Here is a 24,567-nt window from a genome sequence, read left to right on the forward strand (position 1 = left end):
CGTGTCGGGAGGAGAGTCTTCGGTCAGGCTTGGATACTGCCTTGGTGTTTGGATACTTGGAGTGGCTTCTGTTATTCCTGCTATGTCTTCCCTCATTGGCAGGTCTGCTTCTTGGAACACATCCATGTTGTCTGCCGGTCCAATACCGACATATTTTAGATGATGTAACAGACCTATGACTCTTGATTTCCTTTGGTCAGCTTTCACCCATGCGCTTTGCTGTTGCAGGTGTTCTTCATGTTTACAGTCAAACACTGCTATGGGCTTCTGTTGGTCCAGGCTTATCATCAGCTGGAAACAGTCCTCTCATTTGCCACTGTTCCAACAGTTTCTCAATTTGGTTCCATGTCTTCGTTCTAATATTTGGAACTGTTGTAGCATCTGATCTGATTTTTATCCTTCTCTTGATATCTGCAGTTGAGCCTGGCTCTGCGTCTGGTCTCAACTTAGTTTCTTTTGGTGGCATGTTCTCTTCCTATTCGAATGAAATTATTAGGTTATCAAAGATTGAAACACTAATCCTCCGACTAGCACCTTCGTTTCTGATAAATAATATCCTATGTCATCCGAACTTAACTTTAAATCTGGGTTTGTTTGTTTGTTTGTTTCTCAAGGTTTTTTTTGTGGTTTTTTTAAGTTTTAAATATTTTTTAAGTTATAGATGTTTTTTTGGTTTTTTTAATTAAGTTTTTTGTAAAATATTAGTAGTAAATTAAAATATAAAAATTATGCACTTTTTAAAATATGAAATGTTAAAAAATAAAAATGGTACAGTGTACACAGTATGGTTTTGACTTTGAAATATGAAAATAGAAATCTGTGGTGAAAATCTAAATCTACTGTGTACAGTACATACCGAAGTGTATGAAATTATGCTAAAGTCTCAACTTGTGTTAGCTTCAATAAAGTGGTGTTTGAATATTCTACAGTCTAGGTTATGTTATTTATGTAAAGTTTCTCATCTTATAATTAGGAACCACTTTGCAATTCTATTCTGGCGTTACCTGTGTTTGTTTATACACTTTAGAATTAAACTTCAGAATGTTAATCTATCTTTCCCTAAGAGGTGTTCCCTCTATCTGTGTAATAATTCTGTATTACCAGCAGAGTGCACTGTTGTAATTTCCAACTCAATCCACTAGGGCAGCCTTTCCCAAAATGGGTCGCGGACCCCTTTTGATTGGGTCGCCAGTTAAATTCATTGCTACACACACGCAGCGTCAGAGCTGATGGCTGCGTTGCAAAGATTTTTTTTTTATAATTTTTGTATTTTATTTTTTATTTTGAAAATGAAATTATGCAATATAGCATTGTATATTGAATGATTTAATTTTCTAAATACAAATAAACTAAAAATAAAAGATTGTATTTGTATCAGCTCTGACGCGTCCCCCGTGAAAGTTTTCGCGCTGTCCGTTTATTGTCTGTTGATTAATCCCGATCGTACATGATGGCAAAAAGATGATACAAAGAGGAGTTTTTAAATGTTGGCTTCACAAAAGCTGTTAGAAATGGAGAGGAGCGGCCTCAGTGTGTTTTATGTGGAGAGGTGCTCAGTAACGAAAGCTTGAAAATGAATAAATTGGACCTGCATCTCCAAACAAAACATCCTCTGCATCGGGACAAATCGAAGGATTTTTTCATCTGCAAAGAAGAGTCTTTCAAGAAGCAGTGTTTTGACGGCGGAAAAGTAAGTCACTTATTCGAATCATTTGGTTTGTGTTTTTGTGAGTTTGTCAGGGTCTGTTGTGAAATTGTTTCGTTAATGCAAAGTTGGATGAAATGCAGACTGAGCCCGGGAGCGGACCGCCAGCTGCGCGCAGTCCACTACATTCTGCAGCGGCACAGAGCGGTGTTTCAAAAACAATAACCACAGGAAGATTAGAGGGAAAGTGACAGACAGTATGAGAAGGAAAGCGAGAGAAAGTATCAGCCGCACGGACGTGACTGCTGCAGTGTGATGCACATAGGAATACATATGGGGGTTATTCCCTATCTTTATTCAAGAGCGTTGTCTTTAAATTTGAGAGCATACTTTATTGATTTCACGTTCAGAATATGTATTTCTTTCCCTCAAACCCTGTCCTCACACTCAAATAGTGCCAGCTTGCGCTTAGATTTGCTCTGCTTCTGCTCAAACTGTACGCTTGCACTCAGATATATTGCTGCGCTTACAGGTTTCCTGTGTTCCAGTTTAAAACCTTCTCCTTGCACTCAGGCTGTTTCTGTGCGCTCGTGAAATGTCTGCTCTCAGATTTCTTCTGTGCGCGCTTGGGTCTTTTGTGCAACAACCCTGTCAAAATCCCCCTGTGGGATTCCCCACAGTATTGAGTATGTAGTAGCTTTGGATAAAAGCGTCTAACATGTAATGTAATGCGCTATAAATGCGGTTGCCAGGTCCACATTGGGTATACAGCGTAAGCCGGCTGGTATTAAAAATCACCCAATAACCCAGCAATGTTAATGATAATATCTTCTCTGTTATTTTCAGGCATTCAAAGGGAACAGAGGGGCACTGAGGGCATCCTATCAAGTCAGCCTCCACAAAAAAAAAGTTAATCAGTTGCCAAGTGTTGGAGTTTCTTTTTCTCTCAGAGTGTTTTAAAACAGCTCTGTTCATTTAAAAGTGTTAAATGTGTGTATATAGTTTTTGATCTAGTGACAAACTTAATGCTGCACTTCTGATAATTTAAATTTGGTTTCACCTGTGATTAACTGAATACACTTCACTGTACTTCAGTTAGTGTTTTGTCCCTTTCTGTTTACAACATGTTTGTTCTTTGTTCATTTAAAATAGTTTAAAATGGTGTGTACATAGTTTTTGAGCTAGCGACAAACTTAATATTGCACTTTTGATAATTGAAATGTGTACTGTATATACTTGACTGCACGTCCCATGTTTCGTCTTTCTGCTTTGATCCTTATTTTTTTCTGGGCAAGCTCAAAGGGAAGGTTGTTATGGTGAGAAACCTAATTGCTGTGATGCACTTTTATAATTAAATAAATATTTTCATTTACATTTTAAATTCATGGTGTGTTGCATTCTTTGTTTATAACTGTAGATATTATGGAAAATCATGACATTTTTTGAGCTTGGGTCCCTTAGGACCACAACATTTCTATTTTGGGTCTCATGCTGAAAAAGTTTGGGAACCCCTGCACTAGGGAATAGCTGTTGCAAAACTGACTTCATTTTACAAGAAGAAGCTTATTTTCCTTGAAGAAAAATACACTATGGTTAAAACAACACAGCACATAACCGCCAAAACAAATTTGCAAACAAGAATATTCAAAAAACCGCCGATACACAGTTGCAAACAAGAATATCTCAAAAACCGCCAATACACACTTGCAAGCAGAAATACTTCCAAAATCAGATACAATATTCCTTCCCTCCAAATACCAAACTTCCAACGGTAAGGTAGCCTGACTATTTTCTAGTTTCAACTCTGACAAGAAGTATGCTGTTCTTTACAAAATGGTATGCCAAGTAAAATGCCTCATCTCCTGCCACCAACTGCATAAGCACAAACAAAGGAGTGCTTTGAATTAGCATTTCACAAAATGGCGATTGCCCTGTGTTTGTTAATCAACATGTGAGGTGTAAACACGATGGCACCCGTTTATTTCGAACTCTGACCTGTAGACAAAGAGATTTGAAAATAGCCCATGTGGCTCTCAGAGAGGAGTTTAAACAATGGTGAGTTGATCTTTAAACAAGCCAACAAAGTAAACCACTGGTGTGGTATTATAAAACCTGAAATACAGCCAAAACAACACTTGGTTTAAAATAATAACATTTCTATCTAGTTTACTATAAAAATGGGCTTTATCTTATTGATATCATCACTTAGAGTTAGGAACCCTTACGCATAAGCAATAAACTTATCTACGTAATATTTGACTTTATAGTCCACTATTGGTTAACTGTTGCTATTTAGACACGTTAGGTGGGAGTAATATGGAAACCTATCAGCGACTATTAAATTATCGTCATCAAAGATTAACGTAATGCTGCTGAAACCCCAATTACCGTAATCCCCCTGAAATATCTTGGTTGAAAACAGAACAGTTTAACCACTGATAAAGGCTTAGACCTTAACCAAGCCTTTTCCTCGAAAAGGTCTTTTTTAAAACAGTTCTCAACTGTTTTCGACTAGCACTGACTTCGGTTACTTAACCCTGAGTTAACTCGCTATGCCTTGTTGGTTTTCACTTACTCTGTGCTTAACCGGCTCGCTATGTCCCATAGATCTTAACAAAAATCGTTAAATGGGCATATATACCCTTACGTTATAGGCTAACTAACTACTAACGTAACAAGAGACACCTACGTGAAAACGCAACAAGACACCTATCCGAAGTACAATGACCACACACATTTATTTAAAATACAACACACAAATTAATAGCATGCAGGGTTAAATAGAAGAACAAAAGAAAGTGTTGCATTTAAAAAGAGGATTGGTACATTTCAGATTCAATATATGCTTAACACGCCTCTTATACTCATATTCTCTTTCATCACTTTTCATTTAACACATTCTAAACGCTGTAATCAATACTCTAAAAAAATACAGAAAATACTTCATGGCTGGTTTGGTTTCCGGTCGTTCCGGATGTTGTAACATGCTACTCACGTCTGTAAACGATAACTTTATCCAAATAAACTGTACCTTCATTTAATATTCAGCAATAATAATATCTCTACGTCTACAGTTGTAGTGTTCAAATCAGTAGGTTTCGGTGTACATCACTCCATGTCATTTCGCTACTAAATTCACCTCTATAGGAAATGGTATATTAGCCACATGCTAAATGCTAACCGGAGATGAAGGATTTTCAGAATAAAAGCTTAACTGGTTGTGCACTAGAATTTCTGGTTTTTCAGTATAAAACAGCATTTAAACCATAGACTGTATATATAGATTTAAACTGACGGTATGTTTAAGCTACATTATACCATCAAAACATTATTTTACATAATTTCTAACACGTTCTAAAATGCTTAATAACTTTTTAACCGCTAATCCTATCCATCTGATTTCAAAAGTGAGGTAAAGCGGCGATTCTAGGCTTTTCGCTGGTATCACTATAGATGAGAGTAACAAATGCGTCACTTCCGGGCAAAAATAACGGCTCCGCCCACTTTTGGGGGAAAACAAAGCTGTCAGTTGAACGGCGGTCAATACAAATTCTGAAGTTTTTGCCAATCCGATCAGAAATGTAAGAAAACCGGAGATTTTTGGATCTTCAAAGAGCCCGATTCCAATGGCCAGACAGACAAACAATTGCATTAAGCCATTAGAAATAGACGATCGGGCTCGATATATGGTTAAGTATAGCAGTCGGCTATCGATTTTCATAGATGAGAGTAACATCTACGTCACTTTACGGCCCCGCCCACTTTTGGGGGAAACAACGGCTGTCATTTGAATGGCGATCGAGCCTGAAGCCACTGAGATCTTCTGTTACTGTCCTTTCTTCTTAGAGGAAGTACAGAAACACGTAACTCTGGATTTGTTTTAATGTTTGAGGTGCAATAACGACACAGCAGCTTTTTCGCATGATAAAACTATTATGTTCCGCCCTATACAGTCTATGGTTCCGCCTCACTCATGAGAGTAACAGCTGGAGAAATTACAGCCTCGCCTACTGATTTTAATTTAACCATATATCAAGACCGATTGTCGATTACCAATGATCGAATGTAATTGTTTGCCTGACTGGCCATCGTAATCGAGCTCTTTGAAGATCCAAAAATCCATGGTTTTCCCCAAAAATGTATGGGATGGGCAAAAACTTCAGAATTTGTATTGAACGCCATTCAAATGACAGCGTTGTTTTCCCCCAAAAGTGGGCTTGGCCGTAATTTTTGCACGGAAGTGACGTAGGTGTTACTCTCATCTATGTCCTTTTCCGGGATTCAGAGGCTCTGACGTGATCGGGGCAACGTCATCACATTGTAGAGCCTGGATTCGTCAAGGAGACCCACGTGGCCCCTCCGTCTGAGCCAAACAGCAACGGTTTTAGACTAAGTCCTCTCCCCTACCATCCTCTCGACCAATCAACATAGGTTGCTGTGTATGTTTTTGGCGGCGGGAGATAAACAAAGAGAGACGAGAGAGTAATACTAAAGAAGAGTAATTTTGCCAGCGTAAGAAAAATAAATACAACACGAGATATCTAGATACAGTCACACACATACACATACATTATATACATATATGCACACACACATCCCAAGACAAATTCAAACCAACATGTCAAAACTGCGTTACACTACGGAAGAAGCCATAGAATTGATTTTGTCTGGCGGAGCGCTTAGCGATGCAGCGGTGGATTCCTCAGATTCTGAAGCTGACAGCTGGCGTGATGAAGAGGAGTATGATCACGTGATTGATCCCTTCGAAGATAAAAAGTGAGTAACTTTGCTTATATCTTATTGTTTGTGTTGTATTTATCGGTTGCTATTTCTGTATAACGCCAAAAATAATTTGTCCTAAGAGTTTTTATAATGGGTGGCCATTTGCCGTAATTGTTTCATAAAGTGAAGTCCTGAGCTCAAGATTCACTATCAATAGAGGTTACTATTTATTTCAGTAAAAAAACGTCAAGCAATACCTTTCATTTATTGCCTCATTCCGCTTGCCCTCTTTGGTTGTTTGTTATAAGGTCTAATGTTATTATATTCATTGCATTACAATTCAGTTACTGATTCCATCAACTAGTAATGTTAGCAGAGGGATAAAGTGTGAATCAAATCAAAAGTTGAGACTGTGTTTAGAAAATAGATAGGATGACACTGGAGAAATAAAAGCAATAAAGGAAATAAAATAAATTCAGACATTTATATCTGTATATTTTCCTCCCTTTTATTTTAGTCCAGAGGATGAGAGAGGGGATGCACAAGCCACTGTCCCCATCAGTAGGCCTCCTTCAAACCGAGAGGGAAAAGAATGTGGCCAGGAGGGTGCAGCATCCAGGAAAAAGGCCAAACCAATGCCAGCCCCCCTGACAGTGAAAGGGAGAGGAAGAGGAAAAGGGAAAAAAACATCTCTGACCCCAGAAGAGCCAGTAGCTGTTTGGAACGGACCTGAGGTGCCAGATACTGCCCAACAACTACCACACTTTTGCCCGAAAAGAGCCCCTGGAGTCCAAGGTTTTGTTGGTGTGGAGTATACTCCTGCAAAAATATTTAGAATTTGTTTTAACAACCAAGCTGTAAATATCATCTGCAAGAACACAAACAAAAATGCTGAAAAGGAGCAGGCTAAGGGGAAAAAGTTTGTTTGGGAAGAGCTAAAGCCGGTAAAATTCCTCATGTATGTCGGCCTTATGATGTTCATGGCACTTCTAAAACTGCCAAAAGTAAGAGACTACTGGAGGAAGGGATCACACCTAAGTGTTCTCTTTCCTGCTTCTGTCATGACCGGAGACAGGTTCATGGCAATCAGCAGAGCTGTACACCTGAGCGACCCAGACCATGATTTGGCAAATGACCGGAAAAAGGACACCCCAGAGTACGATCCACTCCATCGCCTAAAACCACTTCAAGCCACCATAAAAGAGGCATGCAAGGCAATGTGGCAGCCTAGAAATTTCAATTGATGAACGGATGGTGGCCACAAAAGCCAAAATTGGACTGAGGCAGTACATAAAAGCCAAGCCAACTAAGTGGGGTGTGAAGCTGTTTGTGTTAGAAGACTCCAGCAATGGCTATACCATCGATTTTTCCATCTATACTGGAAAGAGCCGCTTCATTTCAGGGCAGGGTCTCTCCTATGATGTTGTCAGCGGCCTAATGGATAATTCCTACTTGGGGAAAGGTTACCATCTTTTTGTAGACAATTTCTACACCAGCCCAAAACCTTTTACTGACCTATTTGCAAGGGGTTTTGTGGCATGTGGTACATTCCGCGACAATCGGAAGAACGTGCCTAAATCAAAATTGAATGCGCTAACCTCAAAGAGCCCCAGGGGCTCAATCCGATGGCTCAGAGAGAAGGAACTTTTGTTTGTGAAGTGGATGGATACGAGAGAGGTGTCAGTGTGCTCTACAACAGCGGTTTTCAAAATGTGAGGCGCGCCTCCCCTGGGGGGCGCCAGAGAGCTTCAGGGGAGGCGCAGCGTGAGACACAAAAGAACGAGAAAAAGACGAGTAAAGTGACACTTGCCCACTTGAGGCTGTCTGTGGACAGTGAGTTCCCCCACCTCGCCAAAAAGGCTGTAAAAGTGCTCATTCCCTTCCCCTCCACCTACCTGTGTGAGTGCAGGTTTTCCGCATTGACTTTGATCAAAAGCAAGTACCAGTCAAGGCTGCAGCCAGAGTATGATCTGCGTTTATTCCTGTGTGCATCAAAGACGCAGACTCATTGTTCCCACTAAAGTAGGGGTGAGTGTAATAAGGAGGCAAAGTTGACGTTCAGTGTGTTGCCGGGAGCATATAAGGATTTATCCACCATGTTGAAAATGTTAAAAAATATATGTCTTGAGAACACGTCGTGCGGAAATATACGGGTCGTGCTGCAGCAAGATGCGCCTGTCCTCTGTAAGAAGGTGTAGGCGACTGACATGCAAGGAAGAACGGCTGTCCACAGGCTGTTCCAACTTTAACAACTGTATTAACTTCCAGGGTAGTGAATTTAACATGCAATTGTAATTGGGTGTGTGGTATATTTTCATGCACGGACACGCATGTTCCACAACACTCAATTTTCTGATCGCTACCAGCGTCCTTGCGATCTTGTTATAATAACAAGTGCACGTTACTGATGCAATATGGTTGAGACCATTCTGGCTTATTCTAGAGGGGTGCAAGGAATATTCCAAGTAGTGGGGGAGTTTTATACAATATGTTTAAAACATAAAAATAAAAAGGTTTTAAAAAGTTATTGTTTAATGTTTTAAGGAGGTGACGCTAATCAGCCAATCAAATCGGTGCAGTCAGCACGATAGATTCAAACACACACAGAGACGAGACAAGAGGAGAGAAACAGTCGGAGTAATTTCAAATGGCGGAAGGTAGACAGTGAAAACAGAGCATTTAATTGCATTTTCTCTTACTGGACCTCTTTGAAATGCAATTGAATGCATTATAGTCAACAATAAACTAACCAGTAGCAACAACAACAATAATAATAATAATAATAATAACAGCAATAATAATTGGGAGGGGGGGCGCGGCTGTTCTTATGTTCTCTGAGGGGAGGCTCACCTACCCACACTTTGAAAACCCCTGCTCTACAATACACCAAGCCTTCAATGGAGACACTGTCACCAGGAATGAGTATGCTAAGGAAACGGGGAAATGGCAAAAACAAAACATCATGGCATCTCGTTGTGTGGTTGAATATAATAAATACATGGGTGGGGTGGACTTGTCTGTCCAGCTCATCCAATACTATTCAGTGCACAAGAGGTCCAACAGGTGGTACAGGACACTGCTGTACCACTTTATAGACATTGCTGCAACCAACAGCTATATTTTGCACAAGGAGATGTGTATGTCCTCAGGGTCAGTGGCCATGTCCCACGCCCAGTTCATGGAGAAGCTGTCTGCAGAGCTGTGTGGAGTCCCAATTGGCAGCTTTGTGCCACCCAAAGGGGCACAGTGCTTGCCAGAGTCAATGTCCTGTGCAGAGGAGGAGGAGGAGGAGGAGGGAATTGACTCATTTGCGAGAGTGAGGTCAGGAGACACGGCAACAAAAGGTCGGCAAAAATGTGTGCTCTGCAAAAAAAGTTCCATCTGGAAGAGTGCGCGGTGTGATGTGACACTGTGTCTTGTGGCTCACAGAAATTGCTTCAGCAAGTGGCATAGCAGCTGCACGTAAAACCTTTCGATTGACTGAATCAAGTCTGATTGTAATTTAATGTAAATAATTTTTAAAATGTTGATACATTTCCTTTGCTCTTTGTATATTTTTCTAATATTTTGTTTATAGTTTGAAGATCATGTGCTCTTTGTACATTTGCACTTTCTATATATTTCTAATACTTTGTTTATAGTTTCAAGATAATTTGCACTTTCTATATATTTCTAACACTTTGTTTATAGTTTCAAGATAATTTGCACTTTCTATTCCTAATACTTTGTTTATAGTTTCAAGATAATTTGCACTTTCTATATATTCCTAATACTTTGTTTATAGTTTCAATATAATTTGCACTTTGTTCATTTGCACTTTGTATCTCCAGCACTTGGAATTTGTAGGATAATATAATATGGAATAAATAGCTGTAACTTACTCAGGGAACATAATATGCAGATTAAATTTCATTTGAAAGCCTAAAACATCTAAATGCAGCTTTGTAAATAATTTTAAAAAGAATCCTATGTTCCTGACGGAGTAAGCAGCAAAAAAAACACAACATTTGCACTGGCGTTTTTGAAAAACTGGTAAATTCAGCCATTATCGCACAAAGTTAAGGTCAAATTTGGACTTTAAATTAACCAGACTTGAACTAGAGGTTCTCCTGAATCAAATGAGGTAAGGCACTTGATGCTGACTGCTAGAAAAGGTTAGAACAGGTTAGGAGAAACAAATAAATACATGAGAGTCAGGCTGGCGAACATTCCGTCTAGGTCTTTAAGGGTTAATACATGGGTGAAAATTGCTTGTGTCCGTAATGGGAAGCATTAATATACCCACATGACAGCTCAGGTCAGAAGAGTTGTATTTAATAGCTGGTCTTATTTCTGTGACGGTGACCCCTCCTGTTGTTAATTGATAAGCCTTGAAACATGCACTTGTCAAGGTTCAGAGGCAAATATGCCAGTAGCCATCGATCATCTTAAGATAAGATAAGATAAGATATTGTTTCCCCTACCATTGTCTTGGCGGGGCGCTGTGCCCTGCCGACGGAGCCCCGCGCTTATGGCGTTATATTTGTGCCTCTATCCTGAGCACGCAATGAAACATGTTGAGCATAGAAAATGCTATTGAGCGCGCACTTGAACACTTTTGAGCACAGAGAAATATATTTTCTCTCATAAAACTCCTGCTCCGTGCGCAGGCAGACCGCTGCACGCGCTCTCTCTCCCTCGCTCGCTCGACCTCTCCAGCCTGTGCGCGCTCAACTTTGCCTGCGCGCGCTCAACTTTGCCTGCGCGCTCGCTCAAATTGTCACAGCGTTACAAATGTGCCACAAAACCAACCAATCGGAGAACTCGAGAAGGTCAATTCTGATTGGCTGGCCGTCTCCAATCATATCTGAGATGAGAGAACAGAGGGATTTTCATCTTCGGTTGCCATCAGGCTGTTGGCGTTCCTATTATCGTTGACATTTACAGGACATGACAGACTCGAACGAAGAGATTACTACGCCACAGTGTCAGGTGAGTTATACATTTCTGGTTTTCTGATATCACGTTATTGTTTGTAATACCTTTGACGAAACCTTTTATCCGATCGTTTCAGATAAGGTTGAGTTTGCTAGCCGGCAACATAGCTATATGTTGTTTATATAAAAAATAAAAAGATGACTGATTATAGTAGATTTGTTCTTGTAATTATTGACTCATATTTCAGAAATGCTTTTTATTTTTCTGTATTATAGGGCTGTAGGATTAACATTAGCCTATATGTCTTCTTATCTTGAGACATCGACTGTTGTGTGAGTAACTAAAGTTTGACTCATCCTTCTCTAGCAATCCCAGCTGGCCACAACATCCGACAATGTCGAATGAACAGCAACAAAATGTCACAGCAAGGCCACATGTAAGTCGTTTTTGATTTGGTTGTCTCCTGGGACCCAGCCCATTGAAAATGTCCTCTGTAGTGGACATTTTGTTAACACGCATCTCCTTTTACTCTTTTGAGCTACTCTATCAATCCCTGATGTACTGTACAGAGGACATCCTGGTCTTTCCAGTGATGTGTCATTGGTTAAAATTGCATGCTGGGAAGTCCCTCTTTCTTTTCATCCAAAATGGCTGGCATACCAAAAACAAAATGTTATAGAATCAGGAGGAGAAGTCAAATATTGTTGAATAATTGTAATTTTTACCATGAAAATCAAATATATTCTTGTTTATTAACATGTGAGGAACTATATAATTAGTTCTGAAAGCAATTAAATAATTCAAGTTTTCAAATAACAGCCCTTTTATAAATGTCCATTCTAGTGTACGTCAGGACCATCTTCATGGACTTAATGACTCAATATTGTTGCAGGAGACGGAACTGAAGCAGACTTTTTCTGTACCAGATAGTTCAGGGAGATTCAGATTTTGAGCTCTCAGATGATGAGAGAGAGAGGCTTCATATTAATCTGCTGAAAGTGTTGCTTTGTGCTCATTGAAAATAAGATTTGGATGTTGAAATATAAAGCCTCTGGTGCACAAATACTGAGAATTGACTTTACAGTGAACTAGGAGGCATCGTGTTGCAGTTAAACTTGTGAAATGAAACATATTTGCATATTTATAGGTTCTGACATTTTTAAGGAGGGAGGAGTAGATGTAATTTTAAGGAGATAATTTAACTTGTTTTGTGGATAAACTTTATCAAACTAATTATTATTTGATATTATATAAGGGGTAAATGTAACGTTATTACTAGCTTCCACATCTCATAGCTCGTTATCAGTCACCTATATGACTAACAACGAGTCCCTCTTCTTAACTAATCTGAGCTCTGTCTGTCCAACAGGACATATTGAGACAGCAGTTGATGGAAAGACTTCTCACCAAACTGCAATCAGCCTTGAACCAGCAACCACTAAATGTGGATTATTTGGAGTTCCTGACTCGCCATGAGCTGATTATGTTTGAATCGTTCCATGAGCAGATAGGAGGTGTATCAGAGATTACAGAAGCAATACGAAACCTACATCATGTTGTCCGGTTGGAAATTAACGCAAGGTCTATGCCCATTGTAGAACAGGAAACAGAAGTTGGTCCAGGTTCTGGTCAACCCAAAATTGTGATAGAGAGAGAAAAACAAACATATTTGCTGAACACACATCTGCCAGTCTCCTGCATTGCAAAATGCCTCTGCCTTTCAAGAAGAACGGTTTACAGGAGAATGCAAGAATTTGGCTTGTCTATAAGAGGATCATACAGCACAATGACTGACCAAGAACTTGACAACGTAATTTTAGGTATTAAAAGTCAGATGCCAAATGCTGGTTATCGAATGGTTCAAGGCCATTTGGTTTCAATGGGCCTCCGTGTTCAGTGGTGGAGAATGATGGCCTCTATGCATCGGGTTGATGCTGCTGGGATCTTCAGACGGATCACAGAACTAGGGTGTGTTGTGCGAAGAAGTTATTCCGTGCGAGGTCCTCTCTCCCTGGTCCACATTGACACAAATCATAAACTGATAAGGTAGAGTAAAATATCCTGTTTATGCAATTACCTACACAGTGAATGTTGGGAGTATATAATAAGAACAACCTTAGTTATATAGTAACCTTTTTCCCTTTTGAACAGGTACAATATTGTGGTCTTTGGTGGAGTGGATGGCTACTCAAGGAAGGTAATTAATGTGTTGTTGCTTATTATTGTTAAAGAAATGCAGCTTAAAGTACAAAGCCTCTTGTGACCAGCAGTTATACTTCTGAAATAACACTTATTTGCATATTTATAGATTATGTTATACACATCTTAAAACATGTCTAGGGGGGGAATCATCAATTTTATTAGCTTGATGCAGATTGTTTTGATTGTATAATTAGAGCTTAAAATGCATATTGTATGAAGATCTCAACATCCACACGACGACATAGCTGACCTATGCATGGAATCATAATCTGCTGCTTAAGACATGTAGTTCTTATCGTTAGTTTGATCAAAAAGTGTATATTTTTTCTCCTGCTCCTTGGAATAATTATTGAGCTAGAAGGTAATGATTCCTGTTTAGATCCAATTATTATTATCCAATCTGGTTATACTTTTTTAATACAAAGCATCTTAAGGGAGCAATAATGTATTGCCTTAAAGAAAATATATCTGAGGAAGCTGTAATAAATCAAGCTGCATTTTAGTATGTAAAATATACCAAGTTGATATTTTTGAAAATTACCTATATAATAATTGAAATACCAAATCCTGTTGATGGTTCTGTTGAAATGAAATGAAACTATGTGTAAAGATTTAGGACGTGCCGATCTTTCTTTTATGGTATAATACAACACTAAAAGCTCTAAGGCTAGCCATAGCTGAAAGCAGATGTAAATGATTTCATCTGGTTTCTATGCAGATCATGTACTTGGATGCTGCAACAAATAACAGAGCATCAACTGCATACTCATTCTTCCTGAGATCAACCCAGCTTCATGGCTTACCATCAAGGTATTTTGCCCTGACAAAACAAAAAGTGGATGTTTTTTTACACAAATATACTAGCTACAATATCTTTCATTTCATCTACTGAAGTTAAAGTAAACCTTGTTAAATTAATTATTCAATTATTTATTATTAAAATGTATTTTGATCTTAGGGTAAGGGCGGATCAGGGAGTCGAAAACGTGGACATCGCACAATACATGTTTGCCACACGGGGCACAGGAAGAGCCAGCTTTATCTCTGGAAAGAGTGTCCACAATCAGAGGTTAGTTGTGTTTTTGTCTTGAAATGTTGACTGTATAATTATTAGTAACTGTAGCAGTTTGGTTGTTCAATGAAAGCACAAATAGCTGTATAAATCCAAGTAAATCAATTAAAATGCAATTCTAGGATAGAGCGACTTTGGCGTGACGTCTGGGTTGCAGTCAGCAGCAAGTACCATGATGTTCTTCACTCTCTGGAGGAAGATGGTCTGCTTGATATCTCTGATGTGGTTCACCTCTTTGGTGTGCACTACATCTTTGTCCCTCGACTTCGAGCAGACCTTGACGCTTTTATCCAAGGATGGAATAATCATCCTCTAAGGACAGAGGGAGGTCTCACTCCTGAACAGCTGTGGTGTATGGGACATCTACAAGATCTAGACGAAGGGGAGAGACTTGAGGTAACAGTTATAGAGTTCCCATTAAATATATTTTAAAAAACAATTGAGTTGCAGGCAGATATATCTAGTTTTGAGACATAATAGACATCAATGCCAATTGGACATTGGAGCATGAAAGCCAAACATTTTTTTTAAAATATTTATTTCTAAACAACATGGTTAAAAGGTCTGAATCAATGTGAGCTTCTGTCTTCAATTGTGCATAGATATGCTGTAATTCCATTTTTTTCCATCTACAAACCTTACAGTTCTGTTGCATTGAGTGATGAGAGGCATATCTGACAGATGTATAACATTATTGGAAACAGCAACCTGTTCAATAACTAGTATTTCTAGAATAATACAACTTTGAGTAAACAAAATCACCTTTATGTAACATGTTTATTTTTAAAAATCACACGTTACATAAGTGTATGAAAATACATCATGTACTAAACGTATTTTAATTGTTTTCCTGGATCCTTAGGAACTTCAAGACCCAGGCATCAACTGGGAGAGTACCATACTGCAAGAAGACTCAAACGGGGCAGTTGTGGTTCCTGAAGTTGTGTGCCCCCTGGATGACGAAGACCTAGAAGAACTTCAGAGAACTGTTGATCCTCTGGAACATTCTCAGTCACATGGCCGTGACTTGTACACACGATTCTTGCACAGTGTGTACAATGACAATTGAACGTGAACTCTTAAACTGACACATTAGCTGATTACAACAACCTTGTTTAACAGATATCTGTTGAGAATACACAGAGCCCAACCATTGGTCCTTATTTGCTTTTCTGCTTGTCTGATGTTTTGTTAAAAAACTTTGTAACAATGTATGCTTTCCCAACTAATAAAAGCATGACTTCATCAAACATTAACAAATATATTTAAACATATATACACTCAGCTCTTGCCTTAGTTTGAGTAGAGCTAGTTGTTTTAAACTCTGTGGAATCCACCACCATATCTCACTGCTTCACCCATGATTCTTCTAAAGTCAGTGTAAGTGCTGAGATGCTTTACTGGAAAAGTCATAGTTTTAGTGCACGCACTCACAATTGGGTAACAAATTAAGTGATCTCCTAGCCGCTCCCTGCAGTCATGGTCAAATTTGCATGTTATTTTGAAATGTCTCTTTTCACCAGGGAGGATGGGGATGTGGGCCTGCCCTGTCATCCACTGGAGCACGTGTGGCACTGCAAGAGGCTCCTTGTCACCAGCTGCACTGTCTGTCTCCCCATCTGTGACGGATGTATATTTTAAATAACACAAATTAAGAAAAGCAAATATCCAAGAACATTTATTAGGTATGTGCTCAGTACATTCAAATCAGTAAAGCATTCATTCATATGTGTACTGCATTCTACAGTATATCATACCTGACATTTCAACTTCCTGCAAGAAATCTTGCAGGAAGTTGATCACCTTCCTCTCAGTTCTCTCCTTAGACGTCCCTTTTTCGCTAAAACGTGGCTGGCAGTTCATCATCATGAAATCTGCATCAGGCTATAAAGAGAGTGAATGCAGATTTAGTTTAATATCTTGCAAGTGTTCAAACCAAAGCTATTAAGGCAATACAGAATGAAAAGTACAATACAAAAGAAGAATAGAGTCTAAAAATAAATAAATAGTGGCAGTTAAAATTCTTACTTTGGTGATCTTCCCTGGAACAAATAAGGAGTGACAAGCTTCAGGGTTTCTAGCCATCTGATCCACCAGGCCATACAGCTCCATGCCCTTTCTGAGTTGCTGCAGCATTGGAATCAGTCTTGTTGTGGAATGTAAGACAATTGCTCTTTGAAGAAAAGCAGAAAGAAATTACACACTGGTTTGAAAAATAAACATTGTAAAATTAATATTGTACAACTCTTACCGAATGATGCTGTGTTTATTGTCCAGTTTGAGCTGGCTTGTATATCCACAGCTGACAATTTCATCAGCCCACAACATCAGAGACTGCTCATCTGCAGAATCTTCGACCTGAGAATGTGCAACATTGAAATAAAGGACAGATTTACAATAGGTGTTAAAACATATATCTAATTCATATCTAACAATGCTCAACAGAGTACTCACCTTGCTGATGAGAAGACCGGATTCTATATCAGAAACATCCTCCTTTTTAAGTGAATGAATGTCCACCTCTCCTGTGCAGAGGAAGTTGTAGCACCACGCTCTCAGAAAGGCAGGAGGTGGGCCACCTTGTGCGATGCTTACTGACATTATTTCACCAATAGTTCTGTGTGCAAGGTAGAGAAAGTCTTTGTAAAAAAACTCCTTACATAAATGACAACGTGTACAAAAACAGTATTTTACCAACCTGAAGTTGTCATTATCAAGGTCTGTCAAAGAGTACTTAGGATTTTTCCCCTGGCTCCCAGTTCCTTCAAAGAATCTGTTTTCAATACCTGAAACCATGTCTTACAGAAAAAAAGCAAATAAGCAATGATCCTTTGGTTTTGTTTAATATCAAAACAAAACAGTTAAATGAACTTACCAGTCAAAACTCTTTCCTTATTGCTCCAGTGTCAATGCCTGCCTCTCCTATGTAGACCACCTTAAGAGCACTGGCAGGAGATGCAGCTTTTTTTCGTTTCCACTGGAGAATGCCCCTGTCTGGAAGGCCGTCTCTGTCCACACACAGTTTGAACTCTGTTGTGTTGTCAACTTGGTGTTCAAGTAAGCGCAATACATCTTCCGTGCTTAAGGAAGAGGACAGAGAAAATATAAGACTATCCCAATTTTCCAAACATTTTGTATACATTATTGCCATATAACTGTCCTATTATTATGCTGAACAATATTTGGGAAAGAAAGGGCTATCAAATGGCGTAATTAGAAAAGAGTGCACCATGTGCTATGTTTTGAATAGCCTGTTAAAATAATTTGAGAGCTAGCTTTTGGGGGAGACATTAAAGCATGTGGATTGCATGATGGTGCTCATTATTTATTCTGTATTTGATATAAACTCATGCAAAGGTCATCTTAATAAAACGTACCTTTTTGGTTTGCATACTGGAGGTTGAGCAGCTGTACTTGGACTATTGTTCTCTGATGCAGGAGTCCCTGTACATTCAAAGCTGCAAAAAACAATATGCAGTTTAAAACACTGAATATGTAGACATTCTACAGGTGGTACATCTATCAAATATAATGTTTATGATACAAAGAGCAGAATAAGACAGATCACCTCTCTCCACATAGACAAGCATGGACTGTGATTTCATCGTCTGGGAATTCTTTGGTGCAAATTGGACACACCACCTAAAGTTTGAAAGAAATATGCTCCATGTTACAAACAGCTGAAACACTAAACTAAACTGATTGTGCAGTTTAGTTGTGTGCTGTTCTACTGTACCTTGCAAGCGTTCTCCACGATACACAATTCATCAGAGGACTGCAGATTAACAAAAAAGTCATTTATTTCAATAAACAATTTATATTTTCCTCGTCTTTTTCTAAAGGCAATTTACCAAATACAAAAAGAATTTGCTCTCACCTCATCAACAGTCTCATCAGAGGACAGTTTTCCACTGCATGTCCTAATGTGTACTGCAAGCATCTGCAAAGGCATCACTTCATGACATTGGAAACATGTCTTCTTTGGCATTTTTGCAAAGCAGTGCGAGTCAGGAGGCAGTGGAGCGGTGTCCAATGTCTCCTGAAGTGGTACTATGTAAAAAGTGGCTTTGCCACCTGCTGACATAGCTCGCAGAGCTTTGACAGAATACCCCTCTGCTTCTGGTGGAATGACAGTGAGCTTTTGTCTTCCACTGCCACCTTAATTGAGAGAAAGAGAGAGAACATGTTTTGTCATTCTGCCACCTCTAATGCTTACAACAAGTAATCAATACCCCAGAAGGGTTCATGCACACCAACAAGTAATACAGTAATATGAAAACTCAACAAAACAAAATCCCACAAACCTGTAGCCTTATGCAAGAGCCATCCTCCACATAGACCCTCCATTTTTGGAAATGTGTCAGCCAGGAGCCTTAAAATCTTGAGAGAGAGAGAGAGAAAAACATTGATGGTGACAATACGCTGAAGTACAATAATTGACTTTAATGATAAGTCAAACAAATGAACTGACAAACGATACCTCTGTGTGATCACCATCTTCAGGAAGAGTCAGTGTTTGTCTTCCCATGCCTGCCTGGAGGAGTTCAAGCTCCTCAGTTGGCAACGGTGTGTGGGCGATATTTTTTGGCAACAGATAAAAATGTAAAGCAGTTGTTTTACTTGTTGTCTTAACAAGATGCTTGGTGGCAGTCAAACACCTCTTTTTACCACGACGGAAGTTTGGTTTGAAATATCCTGGAAAAGATCTGTGGAATAAATTATATGTTTTATATTTATTTATAACAATCAAGTGTTGCACAAAAAATCTAAATAGTACATGTTGGCTATATATATTTTCCAATGCTATTACAAACCAAGTCTTGTTCAAGTCCAAGTTCATATTTTAATTTAATCATGTCAGCGATGTGACTACTGGACTTAAGAAAACAACATTGATTTTTTGAATTTTTTTTAAGCAAAACGAAAATATAATGATGTGGCTGAAATACGAACCTTGCCATCTCCTGTCGGCACTGTCACTGTCACTACATTCCTAGGTGCAGGAGGCTCTGTCTCCGTCGGCCTTCCTGAGCCGCTTGCGGCCATAGTGTTAAGGAGCAAAGACACCAGGTTTCTGGCTGCTGACTCAACTGCACCATCGCCCTAAATCAATTCAGGATGTAACATTAACATGATCATATTTTCAGTTAAACTAGAACCGCCAGGGGTCAAGGTACAATGTTCTTTTATTTATGATACTAGAACACAGGGTTAAGAGTGCGTTTTTATCGCAGAGTGATGAAACGTATACCAATAGAATCTGTGGACTCTCAGCGTTCATATGACATCTAGTATGTGCAGATTGCATGAAAGATCGCTACCGTGAGTTATGTGCAAAGTGTCTCTCTCTCTCTCTCTATTAGGAACCGCAATAAACAACATGCGTTGCTTCGCACAAGATCAATGGCGCGAAAATCACTGAATGTTCTATAAGGTAAATATTACCGGCTGGCGCAGATGGGTATAAATGGCAATTTATATTGACAATATTTGTCTAATACTAGCGCGAATATTAGGCTACGGTTTGTTAGCTGTTTGCTTAAACTATCCATATAGCTATGTTGCCGGCTAGCAAACTCGCCCTTATCTGAAACGATCGGATAAAAGGTTTCGTCAAAGGTATTACAAACAATAACGTGATATCAGAAAACTAGAAATGTATAACTCACCTGACACTGTGGCGTAGTAATCTCTTCGTTCGAGTCTGTCATGTCCTGTAAATGTCAACGATAATAGGAACGCCAACAGCCTGATGGCAACCGAAAATGAAAATCCCTCTCTTCTCTCATCTCAGATATGATTGGAGACGGCCAGCCAATCAGAATTGACCTTCTCGAGTTCTCCGATTGGTTGGTTTTGTGGCACATTTGTAACGCTGTGACAATTTGAGCGAGCGCGCGCAGGCAAAGTTGAGCGCGCACAGGCTGGAGAGGTCGAGCGAGCGAGGGAGAGAGAGCGCGTGCAGCGGTCTGCCTGCGCACGGAGCAGGAGTTTTATGAGAGAAAATATATTTCTCTGTGCTCAAAAGTGTTCAAGTGCGCGCTCAATAGCATTTTCTATGCTCAACATGTTTCATTGTGCTCAGGATAGAGGCACAAATATAACGCCATACACGCTCTGCCTGAAATTCAAGGTGTTTTTGTTTGTTTGTTTTTTATTTAAAACAATTTTTTTATTATTTAAAAAAATATATATATAGCACCAAATTGCAACTGAAGTAATCTATCTACGGTCACGTTTCACATTGAACATGTGCTTTTTTAAACTAAACGCCTATGTTATTTATCCAATGTGCATGTTTCAGTATCCACTGCCTTGCGTATTCACATTCTCCCTCCGCTCTGTTTCTGAAGGGCGGGGCTCCGCTCCCCCCCCCCCCCCCCCCCCCACACACACACACACACGCGAATGCACACACTCACAATCAGAGACAAGAGCAGAGGAAAGGAGGAGAACAACAGCTCTGCTGTCTGCCCGTTTGTGTCCCCCCCCAGTTTCAAATTTGTTTATTATAATTTTTTAACCGCAAGCCGTTATCGTCACGGGAGAAGGACACAAACAGCCTGCCCAGGTGGACGCGCGGAAACGCGACAACGAACGTAGCGTGCGCATTCTAAAAATAGCTCACAGATGGTGAGCAGGTACCGCGGTTTTGAACTACAGTATTGAATTTGACAGAAAACAACAATTAAACGCCAGCAGAAGAATAGTCTAATGTACGGTGGCTGAGAGGTGCAATCGACAATTACAAAGTGTGAAACATTTTAACAAAGCTTGAGACAAATTTATATTTTATAAAACAAAATTACATTAGCAAAACACTTTTACCAAAGAAAAAACTATTTAACATTAACAAAAACAAATTGACAAGATGCGAAACACTTTTGCAAAGCTTGAGACAAATTTACAAGTGTCGAAACACTTTAACATTTGCCGAAACACTTTAACATTTCCTGAAACACTTTCACATTTGTCAAAACACTTTAACATTTGCAGAAACACTTTAACAAACTAGTGAATCAAACCGGAAAGGGACTGCCCATAATACCAGAAGTGACGTGCAAGTGATTGACACAAACTTAAGTTTGTTTTGGCTGATAGACCGCCAGTACCTATGGACGGTACGAGTGTGTTTATGGTCGTTAAACATGTTTTGTCCGTTCTGTGGAAACCACCTGGATCCGTGACATGGTTTTGCTCATCACGATATACTTTCTTTCTACTTGCCGAACCTGTAACTTTCTTGTGTGCACGAGAACGTATCTCTTGCGCAATAGAAAGTATATTGTGATGAGCAAAACCATGTCACTTGGCCCAGGTGGTTTCCACAGAACGGACAAAACATGTTTAACAACCATAAAGGTCCATAGGTACTGGCGGTCTTTCCCCCAAAGCAAACTTAAAGTGGACCTATCATGCTATATTTGAATAATATAGTGTAGGACCATACCTATATAAGACATATTTATACTTTTTATTTTTCAAAATACCAAACAGATCATGCATTTTAGCCATTCCTCATTTTGCTCAATTTAACACTGTCTTTTCATGGGTTGATTCTGTGAGAACAGCACCGTCTACAGGCCTGGCATAATATGTACTACAGCGTCTCCAGCGCTTTCGAACGACAATGTCCGTGGCTGTCTCCTCCTGATTGGTGGAGTTGGCCCAATAGCCGTAGAGCTACTTCTGTGACGTCACAGAAGTGTTCAAATCTGGATCAGTCTGTATCAGATCCGTTGCAGCCCCTTTTTTAGAGATTTGGGTACGGAGGAAAATAGAGAGGGTTGTGTTTTCTGACACATGGTGAGTTCCCTGGAACACCGGGGACACATATTCATGTATAAAAGACGTACAAAAGTGCATTTTGCATGATAGGTCCCCTTTAAGTTTGTGTCAATCACTTGCACGTCACTTCTGGTATTATGGGCATTCCCTTTCTGGTTTGATTCTCTAGTTTGTTAAAGTGTTTCGGGAAATGTTAAAGTGTTTCGACACTTGTAAATGTGTCTCTAGCTTTGTAAAAGTGTTTCGTATCTTGTTAATTTGTTTTTGTTAATGTTAAATCATTTTTTCTTTGGTAAAAGTGTTTTGCTAATGTAATTTTGTTTTATAAAATGTAAATGTATTTTAGAAAATGTAAATTTGTTTTAGAAAATGTAAATGTGTTTTATAAAATGTAAATTTGTCTCAAGCTTTGTTAAAGTGTTTCACACTTTGTAATTGTCGATTTCACCTCTCAGCCACTGTACTAATGAGTTGGGTGAAAAAAAAGACAGGACATGTGAGTTGGTTTATTCAGTAAATTAGCTCAGGATAATTGGATGTTCTGTCTACACCTGTTGATGTGAGGCTAATGCAGGATTTGCTAGCTTGATGCTACCGGCATTTAGCGGCAGTGACTCAACAAATTGCCACTTAAAATGTATCGTCAGCAATGTATGACAAGCAGACTGCTTGTTTAATGTTAGACTCACACCAATAGCTCAATATGATCATAACACGATTGCTTTCATATCAGAGATCAGATGAGGTGGAGCTGCCTCCAGCCATAGAGGATGAGACAGAGAGAAGCAGCAGCAGCACAAGGTTGCAGCAGGTATGTTATATGCTGTAGTCAGGTGATTTAAATGTATCAATGAAAGGAAGAAGTGTAGGCTACATGATAAGAAGGGAATACAGTTTGAATTAAAGTAATAAAGTACAGTGTAACACTGTACTTTATTACTTTTTAATGTACAAATACTTTGCTACTGTACGATATCAATAACAATAATCCACAGCTCCTCTCTCTGCTCCAGAGGATACAAAATGTTTGGGTACCCGAGCAGCACCCAGCCAAGGCAGTAAACCTAGGGGAAACACAATACTTTATTAATCCCAAGTTGGTAAATGTTTTTGTTACAGCAGCATGTACCACATGCAATGTATTGTTACTTTGTAATTCTACTCTCATCACTCTACTAAAAAGGTGATTGTCAAGTGCCAACAATCCGGCGAGATATTTGATAGTGGGTGCTTGAAAAGACTAAACATTTATCTGCAGATCCCATAAAGCATATTCATTACTCGTTATTCTCTAATCGTTCATTAAAAACTGTATATAATGTCTGTTTTGCACATCCCTTTCAAGATTTCAAGATTTTCAAAGGTATATTGACATTATACACAACTTCGGTGTAGTTAAGCAATGAACGAAAAACTTGGGTCACAGGTTCCTCAACAGTGCATTACAGATGTAGCACTCCAGATAGGACTCACATGGGTGTGTCCCAGTCAAAAGCCCAGTGGATCCCAGTGGCTGGGGGTGTTGCCAAATTGCTAGAGGGCATTGCCAAATTTCCCCATTTGTTCAATTACAGGATTTAACCATGAGATGGCGCTTCATTCACAAATACACAAAGACAACTGGGTGTTGTAGAACTTATTCTGTTTGCAATGTTTGCAGCTCTGCAGTTGTGTTTGCTGAATACTGTAGCATTTAATCACTTATTTGTTATGGTTTTCACAGGCTACTATAATGAAAAAACATCAATATTTTAGATCAAATAAAGTATATAGTTTGCTTTATGCAGTATATTTTTTGTAATATTGTTGGGGTGTTTTTACACAGTACAGTAGATTGAAGTAAATCAATGTATACATTAAGATAAGATAAGATGGACCTTTATTAATCCCCGTGGGGAAATTCAGTAGTTCAAACAGCAACAGGGTAAGAGTGAAAAACAGGATAGCACAGATTCACACAGATTAATAAAATCAAAAATAAGATGAGCGATAAAAATAATAATACGGTAATGAGAAACTATGAAATAAGAAATGAATAAAACTAAAATATAATTATCATGTCATATATTATAATGTATTGTATTATTAAGTAATATCATACATTAACCCCATTATAGCAGATGCCATTGAATGGATGAACACATTTATGCATCAATAATTACAACAGAGTATTTCTAAATACAAGTTGTAAAAATACAATATGTATTTAATATGAATAACA

The 24,567-nt window shown here is 39.0% G+C and overlaps 2 protein-coding genes across 2 annotated transcripts; one reads left to right on the forward strand and one right to left on the reverse strand.

The window, feature by feature from the left end:
- Positions 1–10,888: 10,888 nt before the first annotated feature.
- On the forward strand, positions 10,889–16,061 carry LOC307014101 (uncharacterized protein). The gene is made up of 8 exons (XM_079641822.1): positions 10,889–11,338; positions 11,651–11,720; positions 12,654–13,330; positions 13,436–13,481; positions 14,205–14,296; positions 14,445–14,555; positions 14,681–14,954; positions 15,421–16,061. Exons 2-8 carry the CDS (start codon positions 11,679–11,681, stop codon positions 15,625–15,627), a joined length of 1,449 nt encoding a protein of 482 aa, XP_079497948.1. The 5' UTR covers positions 10,889–11,338; positions 11,651–11,678; the 3' UTR covers positions 15,628–16,061.
- LOC307016215 (uncharacterized protein) lies at positions 16,019–17,512 on the reverse strand (the record flags this gene model as incomplete). The annotated part of the gene is made up of 8 exons (XM_079645258.1): positions 17,494–17,512; positions 17,257–17,356; positions 17,013–17,175; positions 16,810–16,916; positions 16,587–16,731; positions 16,316–16,442; positions 16,079–16,177; positions 16,019–16,029 (listed from the first exon to the last, which is right to left on the reverse strand). The coding sequence occupies exons 2-8, from the start codon at positions 17,352–17,354 to the stop codon at positions 16,019–16,021; spliced, it is 750 nt and encodes a 249-aa protein (XP_079501384.1). The 5' UTR covers positions 17,355–17,356; positions 17,494–17,512.
- Positions 17,513–24,567: the final 7,055 nt, after the last annotated feature.

Source organism: Notothenia rossii (assembly GCF_949606895.1).
Source record: "Notothenia rossii genome assembly, chromosome: 8".
Lineage (NCBI taxonomy): Eukaryota > Metazoa > Chordata > Actinopteri > Perciformes > Nototheniidae > Notothenia > Notothenia rossii.